Genomic DNA, 19,858 nt, shown 5'->3' with positions numbered 1-19,858 from the left:
ACGCTCAGAAACTGGTCTCCTTTGGAATATGCTGTAAGAGACATTGCTTATCATCAGTGCATTTTCTTGGCCCTGGCGTTTAAACATATTACATTAAATATTATATTAAATTTAATGAATTACATGAAATACAACCACAACAGTACTAATAGCTAAAATCTGGATGTCAGCGTGGTGCCAGGATCGCGCCCAGTGCATTCGTTGGGTTCTCATATTTAGTCCTCACAACATAACAATATGAAACACATATAGGGCTTGATACATGCTAGTTACTGCTTCTAGTGCTTTCCTAATATTAATTTATACACTGTTTACAACAGCCCATTATCTGAGCAAAGACGATTCAAAGGCCTGCCTAGAAAAAAATATTCTAGAACTAAGATTTCATAATGAAGACATTGACGCACAGAGGCAAATGAACTTAACCAAGGTCACACACAGCTAGCAGGTGGCAGAACTAGGATAGAAATTTAGACGATCCTGTGAAGTGGGCCTCTGAATACTGCCACGTAGAAGAGGCACAAACAAAGATGCCGAGAGGTGAACTGATTTGCCCAAGGTCACAGAGCTAGATCTAGATCAGAGTGTAACCTCAAAGACTGTGCTCCCATCCACCCTCCTGAACTGCCACAGTTAGGGCCAGAAAAAGGTTTTTCTGGCCGGGTGTGGTGGCTCACACCTATAACCCCAGCACTTTGGGAGGCTGACGCAGATGGATCACCTGAGATCAGGATTTCGAAACCAGCCTGGCCAACATGGCAAAAACCCATCTTTACTAAAAATACAAAAATTAACTGAGTGTAATGGCATGTGCCTTTAGTCCCAGCTACTTGGGAGGCTGAGGCAGGAGAATCGTTTGAACCTGGGAGGCGGGGGTTACAGTGAGTCGGGATCGTGCCACTGCACTCCAGCCTGGGCGACAGAGTGAGACCCTGTCTCAAAAAAAAATTAAAAAATAATAAATGGTTTTTCCTTTTGTTAACCTTTACCAGATGAAACTTAAGAATTTGAGGAAATACAGTTATTGCATGATTGATATATTCAATTTTCAGACAATGCACAGGCCTGCCTGGAAAAAAATATCCAGGTTCTCAGATTTTACTTCTAAAACCACTTGTGCACTCTTCTGTTTCAGAGGAGACACCATGATCTCATGCCTATGTCTACGTAACCAAAAGGAAATAAGACAAGGTTTCTAAAACCCTCTGACAACATACCCTGAATTGTTAATACTGGATACGAAGGCATTATCAGTACAGCGAATCTTAAAGATCTGAGATGCACATGTTAGGTTTGTGGATTACGCCCAGCACAGGCTTCTTTCTTTGCACCACCCACGCATGAAGCAGTGCTAGGAAGGGGGAAGAGTGTATGCCAGTGCCTCAGCCTGAATGTGAATCAGAATGCATGCCAAAGCCAAACACAAACGCTTTTGGATTATCCATGGCTTCATTTTCCTCATACCCTTCCCCTGGTGTATTAAACGGGCTCCAGGAGTGGAGCACATGCATTTATTCACACGTCTTTCTGCAAAACTCAAACCTCTTTATGTCTCAATGAGAAATCAAGCACCCGACATTTCCTTTAGAAGCAAATTCATAAAGAATTCAAGTTAGAAAACAGTACACTATGAAAAGCATAAATTTAAGAGCAATACCTTGATATGGAAGCCACTCTCCAGTCTTGATTTGTTGATAAAATTATACTGTGGTACTCCCCAACCAATTTCACCAGCGTACTCATGTTTATATTTTGCTGGCAAGCTTCTATTTGAGGCAGGCCTCCATAAATATCTGAGATCTCCAGTTTTTTCTAACGCCGGATGCTGTTCTCCTACATAGCAGGTGTGCTCATGAATTTTGGGTAAATAATCCTTTATGTAGTCTGGACCTTTAAAAGACAAAAAGTACTTAAAACTTCTCCACACTTTATTCTAAGATACTTTTGTTGTTTTAACCATTGAAATACTAATAGCCAATAATTATATGGCACTTACTATGTTCTAGGTTCTATTATAAGCCTTTTAGACATGTTAATTCTTATTAATACTTATTTATAATTAATAATTCTTATTAATGCTTATTAGTAACCAAATGAGACTGGTAGAATTTTTTTCCTCCAGTTTATGTATGGGGAAAATGAAAGATTGGTTACTTGTCCAGAATTATAGCTAACAAGGTCTTTGTACCCAGACAGCCTGATGCAAAGGTTGGGCTCTTAATTGACCCATTAAACTACTTTGTGTATCATCAACTTACTATAGACACGGGCTGGATGTGGTGGTTTATGCCTGTAATCCCAGCACTTTGGGAGGCCAAGGTGGGTGGATCGCTTGAACTCAGGAATCTGAGACCAGCCTGGATAACTAGTGAGACCCTGTCTCTACAAAAAATAAAAATTAGCCAGGCATGGTGGCACACACCTGTGGTCCCAGCTATTTGAGAGATGGAGGTGAGAGGATTGCTTAAGCCCAGGAGGTGGAGGCTGCAGTGAGCTATGACTGTGCCACTGCACTTCAGCTTGGGCAATAGAGCAAGATCACCTCAAAAAAAAAAAAAAAAAAAAAAAAAAAAAAAAGACATGATATATACTAAAATTTCTCATATGCCATATTTGCAGGATGTAGGCCTTCAGATATTGAGGTGTTTTATCTAGGTAGATAAAAATCTGAAATGAGTATTAGAATACTCCCCAAATGTATTAGCAAAAAATTGAAAAATGGAGAAAATTGTTAGATGAGGGTAAGCTTATAACATTACCAAAGGCAGAAGTATTTGTATTTTAAAAGTAAAATAATTAACAAAAAAAAAAATCAATGAATTATAGAAATAGGTGAAAAAAGCAGAAATAAGAGAAGGTCTGGGAAAAGATTAAATTTTTTTACTATGATATTTTAAGTTCTGGGGTACATGTGCAGAACATGCAGATTTGTTACATAGGTATACACGTGCCATGGTGGTTTGCTGCACCCATCAGCCCATCATCTACATTACGTATTTCTCCTAATGCTATCCCTCTCCTAGCCCCCCACCCCCTGACAGGCCTCCGTGTATGATGTTCCCCTCCCTGTGTCCATATGTTCTCACTGTTCAACTCCCACTTATGAGGGAGGACATGAGGTGTTTGGTTTTCTGTTCCTCAGTCACTTTGCTGAAAATGACGGTTTCCAGCTTCATTCATGTCCCTCCAAAGGACGTGAACTCATTATTTTTCATGGCTGCATAGTTATTCCATGGTACATATGTGCCACAACTTCTTTATCCAGTCTAACATTGATGGACATTTGGGTTGGTTCCAAGTCTTTGCTACTGTGAGTAGTGCTGCACTAAACATATGTGTGCTTGACACATATGTTTGTCTTTGACAAACCTGACAAAAACAAGAAATGGGGAAAAGATTCCCTACTTAATAAATTGTGTTGGGAAAACTGGCTAGCCATATGCAGAAAACTGAAACTGAACCCCTTCCTTACCCCTTATACAAAAATCAACTCAAGATGGACTAAAGACTTAAATGTAAGACCTAAAACCATAAAACCCCTAGAAGAAAACCTAGGCAATACCATTCAGGACATAGGCATAGGCAAAGATTTCATGACTAAAACACCAAAAGCAATGGCAACGAAAGCCAAAATTGACAAATGGGATCTAATTAAACTAAAGAGCTTCTGCACAACAAAAGAAACTATCATCAGAGTAAACAGGCAACCCACAGAATAGGAGAAAATTATGTTATCTATCCATCTGACAAAGGGCTAATATCCAGAATCTACAAAGAACTTAAATAAATTTACAAGAAAAACACACCTTATCANATTCAGGACATAGGCATAGGCAAAGATTTCATGACTAAAACACCAAAAGCAATGGCAACGAAAGCCAAAATTGACAAATGGGATCTAATTAAACTAAAGAGCTTCTGCACAACAAAAGAAACTATCATCAGAGTAAACAGGCAACCCACAGAATAGGAGAAAATTATGTTATCTATCCATCTGACAAAGGGCTAATATCCAGAATCTACAAAGAACTTAAATAAATTTACAAGAAAAACACACCTTATCAAAAAGCGGGTGAAGGATATGAACAGGCACTTCTCCCAGACATTTATGCAGCCAACAAACATACAAAAAAAAGTTCATTATCACTGGTCATTAGAGAAATGCAAATCAAAACCACAGTGAGATACCATCTCACCTCAGTTAGAATGGCGATCATTAAAAAGTCAGGAAACAACAGATGCTGGAGAGGATGTGGAGAAATAGGAACGCTTTTACACTGTTGATGGGAGTGTAAATTAGTTCAACTATTGTGGAAGACAGTGTGGCAATTCCTCAAGGATCTAGAACCAGAAATACCATTTGACTCAGCAATCCCATCACTGGGTATATACCCAAAGGATTATAGATCATTCTACTATAAAGACACATGCACATGTATGTTTATTGTGGCTCTGTTCACAATAGTGAACAGTGAATAGTGAATAGTGAATACTGACTTGGAACCAACCCAAATGCCCATCAATGAAAGACTGGATAATGTGCCACATATACACCATGGAATACTACCCAGCCATAAAAAAGATGAGGTCATGTTCTTTGCAGGGACATGGATGAAGCTGAAAACCATCATCCTCAGCAAACACAAGAATAGAAAACCAAACACTGCATGTTCTCACTCATAAGTGGGAGTTGAACAATGAGAACACATGGACATAGGCAGGGGAACATCATACATTGGGTCCTGTTGTGGGGTGAGGGGCTAGGAGAGGGATACCATTAGGAGAAATACGTAATGTAGATGATGGGCTGATGGGTGCAGCAAACCACCATGGCACATGTAAACAAACCTGCATGTTCTGCACATGTACCCCAGAACTTAAAAGATAATAAAAAACTTTTGCAGCTAGCTCAAATAAATGCATTTTTAAAAAAGAGATAGGGTCTTGCTATGTTGCCCAGGCTGAAGTGCAGCAGCTATTCACAGGTACAATAATAGTGCTCTAAAGACTTGAACTCCTGGGCTCAAATGATTCTCCTGCCTCAACCTCCCAAGTAGCTGCGACTACGGCACATGCCACCAAGCCCTGCTAAAATTGGTAAAGTTAATCATGTGAATGTGAAAGACCTAAGACTTTCTGTAAGAAATGGTACTTACTGATGAAAGATAAGACAATGAAGCTACTGGCCCAGGAAGAAGTTCAAAAACCCCATAACCAAAATGAGTGTAGACCTGTATGGGCAGACTGGGAACAGAAAGAAGGAACTTCATTTCTTTTCCAAAAGTTAACCAAAGACCTTGGAGAGAGAATCTGTGTTGTGGTGACATTGCCTCAGTCCTTTCTGGCTCCTGTGGCTCCTTTCATCTTGCTCTTAAATCAGGGAGCTCAGTATTTGCAGAAAGTGCAAGGTGGGCAAAGGCTTTGATCCACTGCGCCTGACATGCGGACCAGGTACTCTTGATAGGATGGTAAACGTGTAACAAGACTGTGCTCAGAAAACGAATCTCAGCTTTCCAAGGAAGCCGAAAATGTGAGGGTTTTTCAGAAACAATTTTAGCAGGTGTTTTCATAGCTTCCTAATCACCATCACTCCCCAAGAAAATTGAGTATTCACTGAGTGGCTAATTTCCCCTGATGAATACATCGTGGCTTCAGTTTTATTTGCTTCAGGTTTTCACTTAGATGGAACTACTTTGATAAAGCATAGAATTGTCAGAGCATGAAAACCTGTTTTCTCTCTCCATATGACAGGTGTTGAGGTCTCCTTTACAAAACTCTGTCAAAAGGAACTTTTTGCAATCTCTTCTAAACAGTGAAATATGGAAGAACTGTATTAGTCTTTTTGGAATTGCAGTGTATGTTTAAGCCAGTTTTTAAATTTTATTTTACTCTGAGGTGTATCCTTCAGAAGATACTTTTTTTCCTTTTCAGAAACAGGACCTTGCTTCACCCAGGCTGAAGTGATGCAATACTAGCTCACTGCAGCCTTGACCACCTGGGCTCCAGGGTCTCAGCCTCTCGAGTAGGTAGGACTACAGGTGCAGGTCATCACGTCTGGCTAATTATTATTATTTTTATTTGTAGACATGGAGTCTTATTGCCCAGGCTGGTCTCAAACTCCTGGCCTCAAGTGAACCTCCTGCCTTGGTCTTCCAAAGTGCTGAGATTACAGACATGAGCCACTGTGCCCAGACTCAGACCAGTGTTTTCCCAAATACTTCATCAAATGCTGCTCGCATGAGTGCACCATGAAGGTGGTGGTGTGTGTGGGAGGGATGTCTACAGTCAAAGGCACTTGGGAACACTGCTTGCTACATTTGCCTTGTAGATATTCACAGCATATGAAAGTATATTAAGAGTTCTGATAAGACTTATATGGTAAATAAACTATTTACAGTTACATAGCCCAGTGTTCCCCAAACTGATTTAAACATAGATGGTTTTTCCCTACTGGGTCATTTATATGCGTCCTACTGTAAATGTGAGAGTAGATATTTATCTGTCGTTAGTGCCTTAGTTGCTCTGTGGACTGTAGTAACTTTTTGAAAAAAACTATTACTTGCCGGCTGTCTTGGTTTGTGCTGCTATAACAAAATACCTGAGACTAAGTAACTTGTAAAGAACAGAAATTTGTTTTCATACAGTTATGAAGGCTGGGAGTCCAAGATCAAGGTGCTGGCAGGTCATGTGACGAAGGCTGCTCTCCGCTCCTAAGATGGCGCCTCGTTGCTGCCTGCATCCTCTGGAGGAGAGGAACACCAGGTCCCGACAGGGCAGCTGGTGGAAGGACAAGCAAGCTGGAGGCTTTGTGAAGCCTTCTTTATAAAGGCTTTAATCTCATTCATGAGGGAGGAGCCCTCATGACCTAATCATCTCTTAAAGGCCCCACCTCTTACTCCTATCACATTGGCTGTTAAATTTCAACACCTGAATCTGGGGAGGTGGGCACACTGAAACCATAGCATAAGCTGAGTGAAAAGCACTTCGTGTGAGAAGGTGTGGTGTACATGCTTCGCAACCCAAGTATGTGTGTTTGTGTGTGTGTGCATGTCCAGTCAGTCCAACAAACTTCATCTTTTGCCAACACTTGAAAAAAGGGCTGGGCATGGTGTGTCAGGCACCATGGAAGGCTAAGAAGGGAGGATCACTGGAGTGTAGGAGTCTGAGACCAGCCTCAGCAACACAGTAAGACCCTCTCTCTACAAAAAAAATTTTTAAATAGCCAGTCGCCCGTGGCATGCCCAGGTAGTCCCAGCTCCTCAGGAGGCTGAGGCAGGAGGCTCATTTGAGCCCAGAAGTTTGAGGTAGCAGTGAGCTATGATCATGGCACTCCAGCCTGGGCAACAGGGTGAGTTCCTGTCTCTAAAAAAAGAAAAAAAAGAAAGAAAGAAAAGGACCGAACTACAATGTGTGTTAATAGAGTAGGGGAAAATTCCATCCTTGAAGCAAATGTCTCTTTCTGACCTCTTCTCTGCAGGTTTTTTTTTTTTTTTTTTTTTTCTATTACTGGGATTCTCTGCAGTTTCATTGTCTCATTTAGTTCCTTCATTTATTCTTTCACTGATTTATTCATTTATTCAACATGTACTTATGAACAGCTACTACATGTCAGGCACTGTTCTGAGTGCTTGGAATATAGCAGTGAAAAAAACAAAGGCCGTTGCCTTTATGAAACTGGCATTCTTTGAGAGGCAGGTGCTAGAAATAAACAATTCTTCATCATCTGGATTATCACCATAGCCTCCTTAACTAGTCTTGGCTCTAGTTTCTCTCCTTTCTAATCCATCTTCTACACAGCTGTCAAGAGTGATTTAAAACTCAGATAACATTAAACACTTCCTTTCCTTAAAAACATGAAATCATTTTCTCCAGCGCTTGGGAATTTGTTTCCATTCAGATTTCTCAGGATTGCAGAATAGTGTCTTCCTAATCTGACCATAATACCGTCCATAACCTTTTCTCATTGTGAAACCAAAGCCTACAAGGCTTATTGTAAATGCTTCTATCTATGGAGAACATATCTAATCCCCTCAAGTCAAAATTAAACATTCAGCACGATGTAGTATGGTAGTTTCATTGAATTTCACTTCTTCTTTTCTATATCAAATTTACTGGATCTTCCTCATTTGTAAGCTCTTGGAGGATAAGAGTTGTATCTTATTTATCTCTGTTAATTCTTAATGGCCAGCACCGTGCTTTGAACATAGGAGATCCACAAAAGAAATGCATGTTGAATAAATAAGTGAATTGTTGATTGAACACAGGAATTAAAGAGTTCCATTATAAGACTGAAGATATATAAAGTCATATTGGGTGAGAGGCAATCACTTCTTTAAATTTCCAACGAGCCACTTAATTTCTAGAACTGCCTTAAAACCCTCCTATTCTGGGATTTATGTTAAGATCCTTAAGTGTAAGGTCAAAGGAAGAATTGCTTTTCACTACATTTATTTTTAAGACTTAGAAGGATGAGAGCTCACAGGAATATTATTTCATTTTATAATATTGCCTCATGAGGTCAGTCCTCAATTTCAGTGACCGGATGGAAACCCATCAAAGAAATAAATCAAAAGGAATCAAGTGGACCATGGAAATGAGTGTTTCAATAAGTATATTTGATAATCTGTTGACACCATAGGCATAATTTGCCCATTGAAGATGTGCAGTGCAGAACAGCTGGGCTTGTCAGGGGAATCAAGCCAAGGTAAAGGCCAGAGGGTGGTGGTGGTATTCGAACCTATGAAATGAACTCTAATGGGCATGTCTGACATGTGCACATGGGGGAAGAAAAAAGGAGATACTGCTAGAGATTAATTACTACAACTGCTAATGTGAATAGGCTCTCCATTTCTGACATTTATCACAGAACGGACTCATGGCCTGGAAAATGTTTAAATGCTGCATTTCAATTCAATTGGTACAGTTATGCAATGTGTCTAACCATTGAAAGAATTGAAAGGCTCGGTTTGTCAAATTTCTGAATGAGCTGAATAAACAGCAGGCAAAAGCATCCTTGCTACATACCTTAGTTCTATTCTCAAATGATAAACTTTCTCATTTTTTTCATTTTCTTTTTAATAAAGACAGGGTCTTGCTGTGTTGCCCAGGCTGATCTTGAATTCCTGACCTCAAGTGATCCTCCTACTCTGGACACCCAAAGTGTGGGGATTACAGGCATGAGCCCCTGTGCCTGGACTTCGGTATTATTCTTTTTATTTTTTGTAGTCAAACTATCCTGTGGACAACCTGAAGGCATTAGGGGCAGTGATTACTAATCAAACTGCTTCCAATAATAAACTCTTGGGATTATTGTGTCAATTAGGTAACTGATATAATTATGCTTCAAATTATAAATTGGAATTCGGTCACAAAGAATTAGAGAATTCACCTGACACTTATGCACAGTTTAACTGATGGCTTAAATAATATATTTGGCACCTGGCCCAATACTGGCTCAGTGTGAACAAAGGTCATTATGACATGGCCTCTGTTTTTCTGGTCTCCCATACAATCTAAAGACCATGCTCACCTCCTTTAGAAAACATTTTCTGAGCCGGGCATGGTGACTCACGCCTGTAATCCCAGCATTTTGGGAGGCTGAGGCAGGTGGATCACGAGGTCAACAGATCGAGACCATCTGGGCCTACATCGTGAAACCCCATCTTTACTACAAATACAAAAATTAGCTGGGTGTGGTGGCATGTGCCTATAGTCCCAGCTACTTGGGAGACTGAGGCAGGAGAACCGCTTGAACCCAGGAGGCAGAGCTTGCAGTGAGCCGAGATCGCACCACTGTGCTCCACCCTGGCAACAGAGTGAGACTCCATCTCAGAAAAAAAAAAAAAAAAGGGAAAACGTTTTCTATCCTTCATGGCAAACATTATTATTCACTGAAACTTTAAAGTACAATTTGATCTGTTTCATTTGTGTGCTGAGGTTTCCTAGCCATTTCGTGAGTATGTGTCTTGTCTCTTTGCTTGACAGTTAACCCCTTATTAGTCCCTATTAGAGACTCACACTATGTCTCATTTGCTTTGAAACATCTTTTGCATTCTGGACAGTGCAATGCACGAAGCCAATGCTTAGTAATATTTGCTGAAAGAATGACTGCTTGCTCATTAAATTTGCTGATGTAATCAAAAATGTAAAATTCCATAGTTTTCCTGTTTAGTAGAGAAAGAAGGCAGAATAAAAAATTTTGTAAATATCCTTGGACTTTTAGTTGAAAAGTAAAACTGACCCTCTTGACAAAATTTTGCAACCAAGTGACTCTCCACGTGTCTCCTGAAAGGAAAACCTAAGTAGATAACAAATAAATTACATTTTCTTTATTTTGGCTTGCAATTTTCCTAGCATAAATATGCATGATACAGTCAATTTTATTATAAGAAACTCTCACTATTCACATAGATAGGCTCTAGCTATTTCATGAAAAAAATTAGTAAGATTTGTATATATAGAACTACTAAAAATCCATTTGAGTGCTGCAAGTAATAGGAAATACATTGCAAAATTGATTAAACAATAAAGGAAAGTTATGTCCCATAATAAGATCTTCTGGGGCAGGAGGAGGAATCTGGGGCTGCTTTCTTCAGTAGCTCAATGATGTCTTCAGAATCACAGGCTTTTCCATCTGTGTGCACTGCACCCTCCCCTTACCTCGGGCAAGTTCCCCTAGAGGTCCCTAGGAGGCTGTCACGGTTTCAGGTTCATAGGCAGATACAATGATGTTCAAGAGGGTGTGTGTATGTTCAATCAGTGGGGAAGCCCTTCCTAGAAAACCTCAGATCAATTCCTCTCTCATTCTGTTCACCAGGATTGAGTCATTTGTCTCTTCCTAAAACCAAGCACTGGCAAGGGAACTGGAATTTCGATGACTGGCTTGGATGATTCAGAATTTCATCCTGAGTCATGTGAGGTCAGGGTAGACACCCAAATAAAAAATGGAGGCTCTCTGGAAAGGGAGAAGAGTGTGCTGGCCTCTGGGTAATCAGTTACAAAGCAAAAAGGAAAACAGTCCTCAGAGTAAACACACACAAACACACATACAGACACAAGGCAACTTTTTACTGCTGGTGTGCGATTTACTTTTAAGACCACATGAAATTATTTGAAGTTACTTCTTTTCTCCTCTTTGGTCTTCCTTTCTAGCTAAATCATAATTAGTTTGGTGTTTGTACTATGGTACTTGTGGATATGGCTTTTGTTTTGTTTTGCTTTGTTTTGTTTTGAGATGAAACTTCGCTCTTGTTGCCCAGGCTGGAGTGCAATGGCACAATCTCAGCTCATTACAACTTCTGCCTCCTGGGCTCCAGCAATTCTCATGCTTCGGCCTCCGAAGTAGCTGGGATTATAGGCATGCACCACCACGCCCAGCTAATTTTGTAATTTTAATAGAGACAGGGTTTCACTATGTTGGTCAGGCTGGTCTCAAGCTCCTGACCTCAGGTGATCTGCCCGCCTCGAAAGTGCTGGGATTACAGGTGTGAGCCACCACACCCAGCCAAGGATATGGGTTTATACTAAAGCAATGCCAAGAAATGGAGGCAAGCCAGGGGCTCAGTCAGAAGCTATCCTCACAAAATGCAAGGGATAGGGCAATTATTGGTATTCCTCCATATTCAAGCTCTTTAATTGCTGTTGTTATTGTTTAGAGACAGGGTCTCACTCTGTTGCCCTGGCTGGAGTGCAGTGGCACAATCCTGACTCACTGCAGCCTTGAACTCCTGGGCTCAAATAATTCTCCCACCTCAGCCTCCCAAGTAGTTGTGATTACAGGCATGGGCCTCCACACTTGGCTAATTTTTTAATTTTTTTGGTAGATATGGAGGACTTACTATGTTACCCAGGCTGGTGTCAAACTCCTGGCCTCAAGTGATCCTCCCACATCGGCCTCCCAAAGTGCTGGGATTACTGACATGAGCCACTGTGCCTGGCCTCCATAATCAAACTCTTTGATCTAGAGCAGAGATCAGCACATTTTTTTTTTAAAGGCCAGATACTAAATGTTTTAGGCCTACAGGTCATACATACAATCTCTATCACAACTCCTCAACCCTATCATTGCAGTAGACAATATGTAAACCAGTAAGTGTGGCTGTGTTCTAATAAAACATAATTTATGGACACTAAAATTAGAATTTTATGTAGTTTTTATGGGTTGGGATTTTTCTTTTAATTTTTTTCAACCACTTACAAAGTGAAAGCCCACTTTTAGCTGCATAAAAAAAGGTGGCAAGCCAGATTTAGTAAACCAAGGCATGGTTTACTAAATCCTGATCTACAGCAGTTTTCATATTTGTCTTTTATCTTACACCTCCTTCTTGCATATTTTAGATATGAATGAAGCTTCTCTATTTATTAGACTTAATTGATTACATAACTGCAAAAATAAGTATTTCATTTAAACGGACTATTCTGTAGATTCATAAAAGAGCGTACTTTTTATTTGTACAATAAGAGGTCCCAATGGAGAGTCTTGCTTGACTCTACATTGCCGGTGTCAGTTTGGCCCCATATCATTTCTGCCTTTGTGTTAATTGGTTTTCTCATTATTAGAGTTGTATAAATGACCAGTGAGAAGATGTGAATATAAATTAGATTTGCCAGCACAATAAAAAAATAGAAAAGTGGGGAAGACAGTAAATCATACAGATAGATTGGAAATAACATTAGGTAAGAATCACCCTGGTTTTACCCACACTGGAAAGAGCTGAGAGGTATGCATTGCTGTTTTATTGCTCTGAGTAATGATGGTAATTATGATGTAATCCACAGAGCACAACCAACACTGGACGGGGTGGAAATAGTGCTCTCAATCCTCCACTCTATAATAATATGGGTTGTAAAACATATGTACCATTAAGGCCAGGCGTGGTGGCTCATGACTACTTTGGAAGGCCAAGACAGGAGGATCACTCGAGTCCAGGAGTTCAAGACCAGCCTGGGAAACATAGTGAGACCCTGTCTCTACAAAAAAATTAAAAAATTAATTGGGCATGGTGGCAACCACCTGTGGTCCCAGCTACTTGAGAGGCTGAGGCTGGAGGATTGCTTGAGCCCAGGAGGTCAGGAATTTGAGCCTGCAGTGAGCCAAGATCGTGCCACTGCACTCTAGTCTGGGAGACAGAGTGAGACCCTGTCTAAAAAAAAAAAAAAAAAAGTACCATTGACTTAATACTGGCTTTGCTTCAAAAAGAGAAAAGAAATTTACCACTTTAAGTGTAGGCATTGATAGCAAAGAGCATCACAATTATAGACAAGTTAAATGTAATTTATGAAAATGACACTTTTAGCCTGGATGAAATGTGGCAATTCCCTAGATAAACAGTACATTAGGAAGGGCTTGTCTATTTCTCGATGGCAGTAAGTGACTTCAATTTAGGCCAGGGTAATTTAGACCAGTAAGTGGTATTTCTCAACCTTGTAAATACATAATAAAAGGAAAATAGCTAAAAGTATGCTGTAAGAAAAACATGTGAACCTGCTATCTGGATTATTGAGAAATATTTAATTGTGGAAAGCAAGTAAGCCATAATCAACAGATAGATAATCTTTACATTTTTTTGCTATCTCTTTTGTAAAACCTTTGCCCTTCTCTACTTTAAGACACCCAGGGAATTGGCTGTGCTTCCTGATCATGGAGAAGACTGAAATAAAGTGACTCTTCATTCCAAAAACGGTTTTCACTATGCTGCAGCACTTAGCTTGTAAAATGAATTTATAAACAGGTGAAATAGTAGGTGGGTAAAGCCACATGAGGGTAAAGATTTACAAATTAAATTTATTTATCTGAATATTCTTACTCTGAGGATTTATTTTCCCATCCCTGTAAATAAACATTTTTTTTTTTTTTTTTTTAAAACCTACTTGGTATAATAGAAAGAGCACTTGAACAGGGAAAAATGGCAATTAAGATTTTGGTTTTGACCTTGCTGCCATTGGCATAGAGAACTTGGGAAAGTCATTTCATCTTCCTTGGTTAACTTCAATGTCTTTCTTTTTTTTTTTTTAAGCCAGCTGTATTGAGATGTAATTGACATACAATAAATTGCACATATTTGAAGCATACATCTGTACATTTTTACATATATGTACACACATGAACAGGGTCATCAGATTTAAAGTACAGAATTCCCAGTTAAATTTGGATTTCAGATAAACAATGAATCATTTTTAGTATAAGTATGTCCCAAACATTTACATGGTACATACTTATACTAAAAAATTTATTCATCTGAAATTCAAATTTTACTGGCCACTCTATGTTTTTATTTGCGAAATCGAGCAGCCCTATCCATGGATTCTCACTACAGTTAAGATCAAGAACATATCTGTCATTTTTCCCATACCCAGGCAATCACTTTTCTGCTTTCTGTTACTGTAGATTAGTTTACGGTTTCTAGAATTTGATCTAAATGGCATCAAATAATACAGTAAGCACCCTCTTTTGTCTGGCTTCTTTTTTTTTTTTTTTTTTTTTGAGAGAGAGTCTTGCTTGGTTGCCCAGGCTGGAGTGCAGTGGCGCAATCTCCGCTCACTGCAACCTCCGCCTCCTGGATTCAAACATTCTCCTGCCTCAGCCTCCATAGTAGCTGAGATGACAGGCGCATACCACCACACCTGGCTAGATTTTGTATTTTTAGTAGAGATTTGGTTTCACCATTTGGCCAGGCTGGTCTCAAACTCCTGTCTCAAGTGATCCACCCAACTTGGCCTCCCAAAGTGCTGGGATTACAGGAGTGAGCCACTGGGCCCGGCTTGTCTGGCTTCTTACACTAAGCATAATTATTTTGAGATCATCCGAATTATAACATGTAACAATAGTTTATTCCTTTTTATTGCTGAGTAATATTCTATTGTACAGATATGTAACATTTACCTGTTGACGGACTTTGGGGTTCTTTTCAATTTGGGGCTGTATAAAACTGCTATGAACATTTGTGTATAAATCTTTTCATGGACATTTGTTTTCATTTATCTTGGGTAAATAACTAGAAGTGCAATGGCTGGATCATATGGTAGATGTATAAATTTGTAAAGGAACTTCCAAATTTATTCAACAGTAGTGTCATTTTTACATTCCCACTAGCAGTGTATGAGAGTTCTATCTTCTCCATATCTTTGCCAACACTTGGTCTTCTTAATTGGTGCATTCTAATAGGTACGTAGTGATGCCTCATTGCAGTTTTAATTTGCAATCTCTAATGACTAATCATGTAGAGGATCTTTTGCTTATTTGCTATCCACATATTTTCTTTAGTGAAGTGTTCAAATATTTTGCCCATTTCTTAATTGCTTCATCTTCTTATTGAGAGTTAAGCTTTTTAAAAAACTTTTATTTTAGGTTTGGGGGTACATGTGCAAGTTTGTTGTACAGGTAAACTCATGTCATGGGGGTTCGTTGTACAGATTATTTTGTCACCCAGGTACTAAGCCTAGTACCCAATAGTTACTTTTTCTGCTCCTCTCCCTCCTCCCATCCTCTACCCTCAAGTAGGCTGTTGTTCTCTTCTTTGTGTCTGTGAGTTCTCATCATTTAGCTACCACTTATAAGTGAGAACATTCAGTATTTGGTTTTCTATTCCTGCATTAGTTTGCTAAGGCTAATGGCCTCCAGTTCCATCCATGTTCCCACAAAAGACATGATCTCACTCTTCCTTATGGCTGTGTAGTATTCCATGTTGTATATGCACCATGTTTTCTTTATTCAATCTATCATTAATGGGCATTTAGGTTGATTCCATGTCTTTGCTATTGTGAGCAGTGCTGCAATGAACATTTGTGTGCACGTGTCTTTATGATATACTAATTTATATTCCACTAGTTTTATACCCAGTGATGGGATTGCTGCATCAAATGGCAGTTCTGTTTTTAGCTCTGTGAGGAAGTGCCACCCTGCTTTCCACAATGGTTGAACTAATTTACACTCCAACCAACAAGTGTTCCCTTTTCTCTGCAACCTCGCTAGCATCTGTTATTTTTTGACTTTTTAATAATAGCGATTCTGACTGGTGTTAGATAGTATCTTATTGTGGTTTTGATTTGCATTTCTCTAATTATCAGTGATATTGAGGTTTTTTTCATATGCTTCTTGGACACATGTATGTCTTCTTTAGAAAAGTATTCTTGTCACTTGCCCACTTTTTAATGGGGTTGCTTGGTTTTTTCTTGTAAATTTGTTTCTGTTCCTTATGGATGCTGGATATTAGACCAAGAGTATTGTATATGCTCTGAATACAAGTCCTTTATCAGATATGTACTTTGCAAATATTGTCTTCTAATCTGTGCTTATACTTTCATTTTTGAAATTGTCTTGTGAAGAGCAGAAGTTTTTAATTTTGATAAAGTTTACTTTATTAATTTATTCTTTAATGGATCATGCCATAGGTGTTATACCTAAAAACTATTTTGTCAAAAAAAGTATTTTTTGTAGAGATGGGATCTCATTATGTTGCCCAGGTTAGTCTCAACTCCCGGCCTCAAGCATGAGCTACTGTGCCCAGTCTAAAAAATCTTTGTTTAGGCCGGGTGCGGTGGCTCAAGCCTGTAATTCCAGCACTTTGGGAGGCCGAGACGGGCGGATCACAAGGTCAGGAGATCGAGACCATCCTGGCTAATACGGTGAAACCCCGTCTCTACTAAAGAATACAAAAAACTAGCCGGGCAACGAGGCGGGCGCCTGTAGTCCCAGCTACTTGGGAGGCGGAGGCAGGAGAATGGCGTGAACCTGGGAGGCAGAGCTTGCAGTGAGCTGAGATCCGGCCACCGCACTCCAGCCTGGGCGGCAGAGCCAGACTCCGTCTCAAAAAAAAAAAAATAATAATAATCTTTGTTTAATCCAAGATCACAAAGATTTTCTCCTGTTTTCTTTTAGAAGTTTTATAGTTTTAGGTTTATACATATAGGTCCGTGACCTTTTTCAAGTCCATTTTTGTATATAAGAAGAGATATGAAGGTCAATTTTTTTGTATATGTATATCCAGTTATTTTAGCACCATTTGTAAAAGACTATCGCTTTTCACTAAATTGCTTTTGTACCTTTGTTTTAATGATACATAACACTACACACACACATACACATGCATACACACACACAGTGTTGTTAACTGGGTACCTATGTAAAATGCATTTCTTACTGTGACTGCAGTCAGAAAAGTTTGAAAGGTACTGCTGTGATGGTTACCTGAATTACTTTTTTCTCTCTCTCTGGTCTCCTAATCATTCTTGTCTATCACTTCCATATATTCAGTCCTTCCTGCTTCTTCAATTTCCACTGTTCCTCTAAAACGTCATTTTCTGTGGAAGCACATTTACGATCACCTCAGGAAACCATTGTTTTTGCTGTTCCTTCCATTTTTTCCTCCCCTCTGCCATACAGAGAAATGATAAAACATTTTATTTCTCCCTGCCAAGTTTATAACACTCTCTGTGTAATTCACCCTGTGACCTTTCATTCAATGTTTCTTGTGGTTTGCAATTGGTTTACAGCAAATCATTTCCTTTTTCATTTGTTTTGCTTTATTGGGAGACAGCATGATGTGGAGAAGAGAGAATGGGCCATACTCCAGCTAAACCCTATTTCATAATAGGCTCATAACCTTCTTCAAAACACCATCTCTCAGGCTCAGTTTCTTTATAGGAAAAATAAAACCACATCTAACAACCTCATATATTTGTTGTAAGAATTAAGTAAGGTATTGTATGTAGCATATGTGAGGCATGTCTAGTCCTATACTGGGCACATAATAGATGCCTGATGATAGCTATTATCACCATATTATGTACCTTCTAGCCACTTCTGTTATTTCTGTCACTTTCCCTCGTGTCCGTTATCTTCTACTATGCTAATGCTATTGTAGGCTGTACAGTATGGCGCCTCCGATAATTAAAATCAGTGACCTGAACTACCCTTGTGAGAAATGTTTAATGATTGTACACAGGAAGTGTCATGGTGCCAAAGAGATGAAAGAGATCAGATTTCATTTCACTCTATAAAAGAAAGACATTTTTTCTTCCACAAAAGAGGGCTTTAAATCTCCTTCCCATTATCAAGGTAGACAGAAAAATACTCCTCTTTAAAGAGAACACAGCTACTAGAAATGCTAAGCATTCAGCTAACACGGTCAGAATGGTAGCTCAAACTACCATTCCCTAGGACGTAAGAGGCAAAAATAAGATTTTAGTGAAAAGATAGTGGTGCCCAAGATGGCCGAATAGGAACAGCTCCAGCCTCTAGCTCCCAGCGTGAGCGACACAGAAGATGGGTGATTTCTGCATTTTCAACTGAGGTACCGGGTTCATCTCACTAGGGCATGTTGGACAGTTGATGCTGGTCCGCGGGTGCAGCCCCACCAGGGAGAGCTGAAGCAGGGCGAGGCATCGCCTCACCTGGGAAGTGCAAGGGGGAAGGAAGTTCCTTTTCCTAGCCAAGGGAAATTGAGACACACAACACCTGGAAAATTGGGTAACTCCCACCCTAATACTGCACTTTACCAAGGGTCTTAGCAAACAGGCACACCAGGAGATTATATCCCACACCTGGCCTGGAGGGTCCCACACCCAAGGGGCCTCCCTCATTGCTAGCACAGCAGTCGGACATCTAACTGCCAGGCAGCAGCGAGGCTGGGGGAGGGGCGCCCACCATTGCTGAGGCTTAAGTAGATAAACAAAGCCGCTGGGAAGCTCGAATTGGGTGGAGCCCACCACAGTTCAAGGAGACCGGCCAGCCTCTGTAGACTCCTCCTCTGGGGACAGGGCATAGCTAAACAAAAAGCAGCAGAAACCTCTGCAGATGTAAAAGTCCCTGCCTGACAGCTTTGAAGAGAGCAGTGGTTCTCCCAGCACGGAGGTTGAGATCTGAGAACGGACAGACTGCCTGCTCAAGTGGGTCCCTGACCCCTGAGTAGCCTAGCTGGGAGACATCCCCTACTAGGTGCAGACTGACACATCACACCTCACACGGCTGGGTACACACTGAGATGAAGCTTCCAGAGCAAGAATCAGACAGCAGCACTCGCTGTTCAGCAATATTCTATCTTCTGCAGCCTCTGCTGCTGATACCCAGGCAAACAGGGTCTGGAGTGGACCTCAAGCAAACTCCAACAGACCTGCAGCTGAGGGTCCTGACTGTAAGAAGGAAAACTAACAAACAGAAAGGACACCCACACCAAAACCCCATCAGTACGTCACCAACATCAAAGACCAAAGGCAGATAAAACCACAAAGATGGGGAAAAAGCAGTGCAGAAAAGCTGGAAGTTCAAAAAATCAGAGCACATCTCCCCCTCCAAAAGAACGTAGCTTATCACCAGCAACGGAACAAAGCTGGACGGAGAATGACTTTGATGAGTTGAGAGAAGAAGTCTTCTGTCGATCAAACTTCTCAGAGCTAAAGGAGGAACTATGTAACCAGCGCAAAGAAACTAAAAACCTTGAAAAAAGAATGGATGAATGGATAACTCGAATAATCAATGCAGAGAAGACCTTAAAAGAACTGATAGAGATGAAAACCATGACACGAGAACTATGTGACAACTGCACAAGCTTCAGTAACTGACTCGATCAACTGGAAGAAAGATTATCAGTGATTGAAGATCAAATGAATGAAATGAAGTGAGAAGAGAAATGTAGAGAAAAAAGAGTAAAAAGAAATGAACAAAGTCTCCAAGAAATATGGGATTATGTGAAAAGACCAAATCTATGTCTGACTGGTGTGCCTGAAAGTGACGGGGAAAATGGAACCAAGTTGGAAAACACTCTTCAGGATATCATCCAGGAGAATTTCCCCAACCTAGTAAGGCAGGCCAACATTCAAATTCAGGAAATACAGAGAATGCCACAAAGATACTCCTCCAGAA

General features: G+C 40.1%; 1 protein-coding gene across 1 annotated transcript in view; it reads right to left on the bottom strand.

The window, feature by feature from the left end:
* SPMIP2 (sperm microtubule inner protein 2) overlaps positions 1-19,858 on the bottom strand; it is a 131,989-nt gene that overhangs the window by 73,961 nt on the left and 38,170 nt on the right. The window contains exon 2 of the mRNA XM_017859714.1: positions 1,658-1,890. Within this exon, the coding sequence (XP_017715203.1) occupies positions 1,658-1,890 (233 nt within the window). The remainder of the gene's footprint in view (positions 1-1,657; positions 1,891-19,858) is intronic.

The sequence above is a fragment of the Rhinopithecus bieti genome, unplaced genomic scaffold (assembly GCF_001698545.2).
Source record: "Rhinopithecus bieti isolate Rb0 unplaced genomic scaffold, ASM169854v2 scaffold_50922, whole genome shotgun sequence".
Lineage (NCBI taxonomy): Eukaryota > Metazoa > Chordata > Mammalia > Primates > Cercopithecidae > Rhinopithecus > Rhinopithecus bieti.
This window is presented reverse-complemented; position numbering and strand designations above follow the sequence as displayed.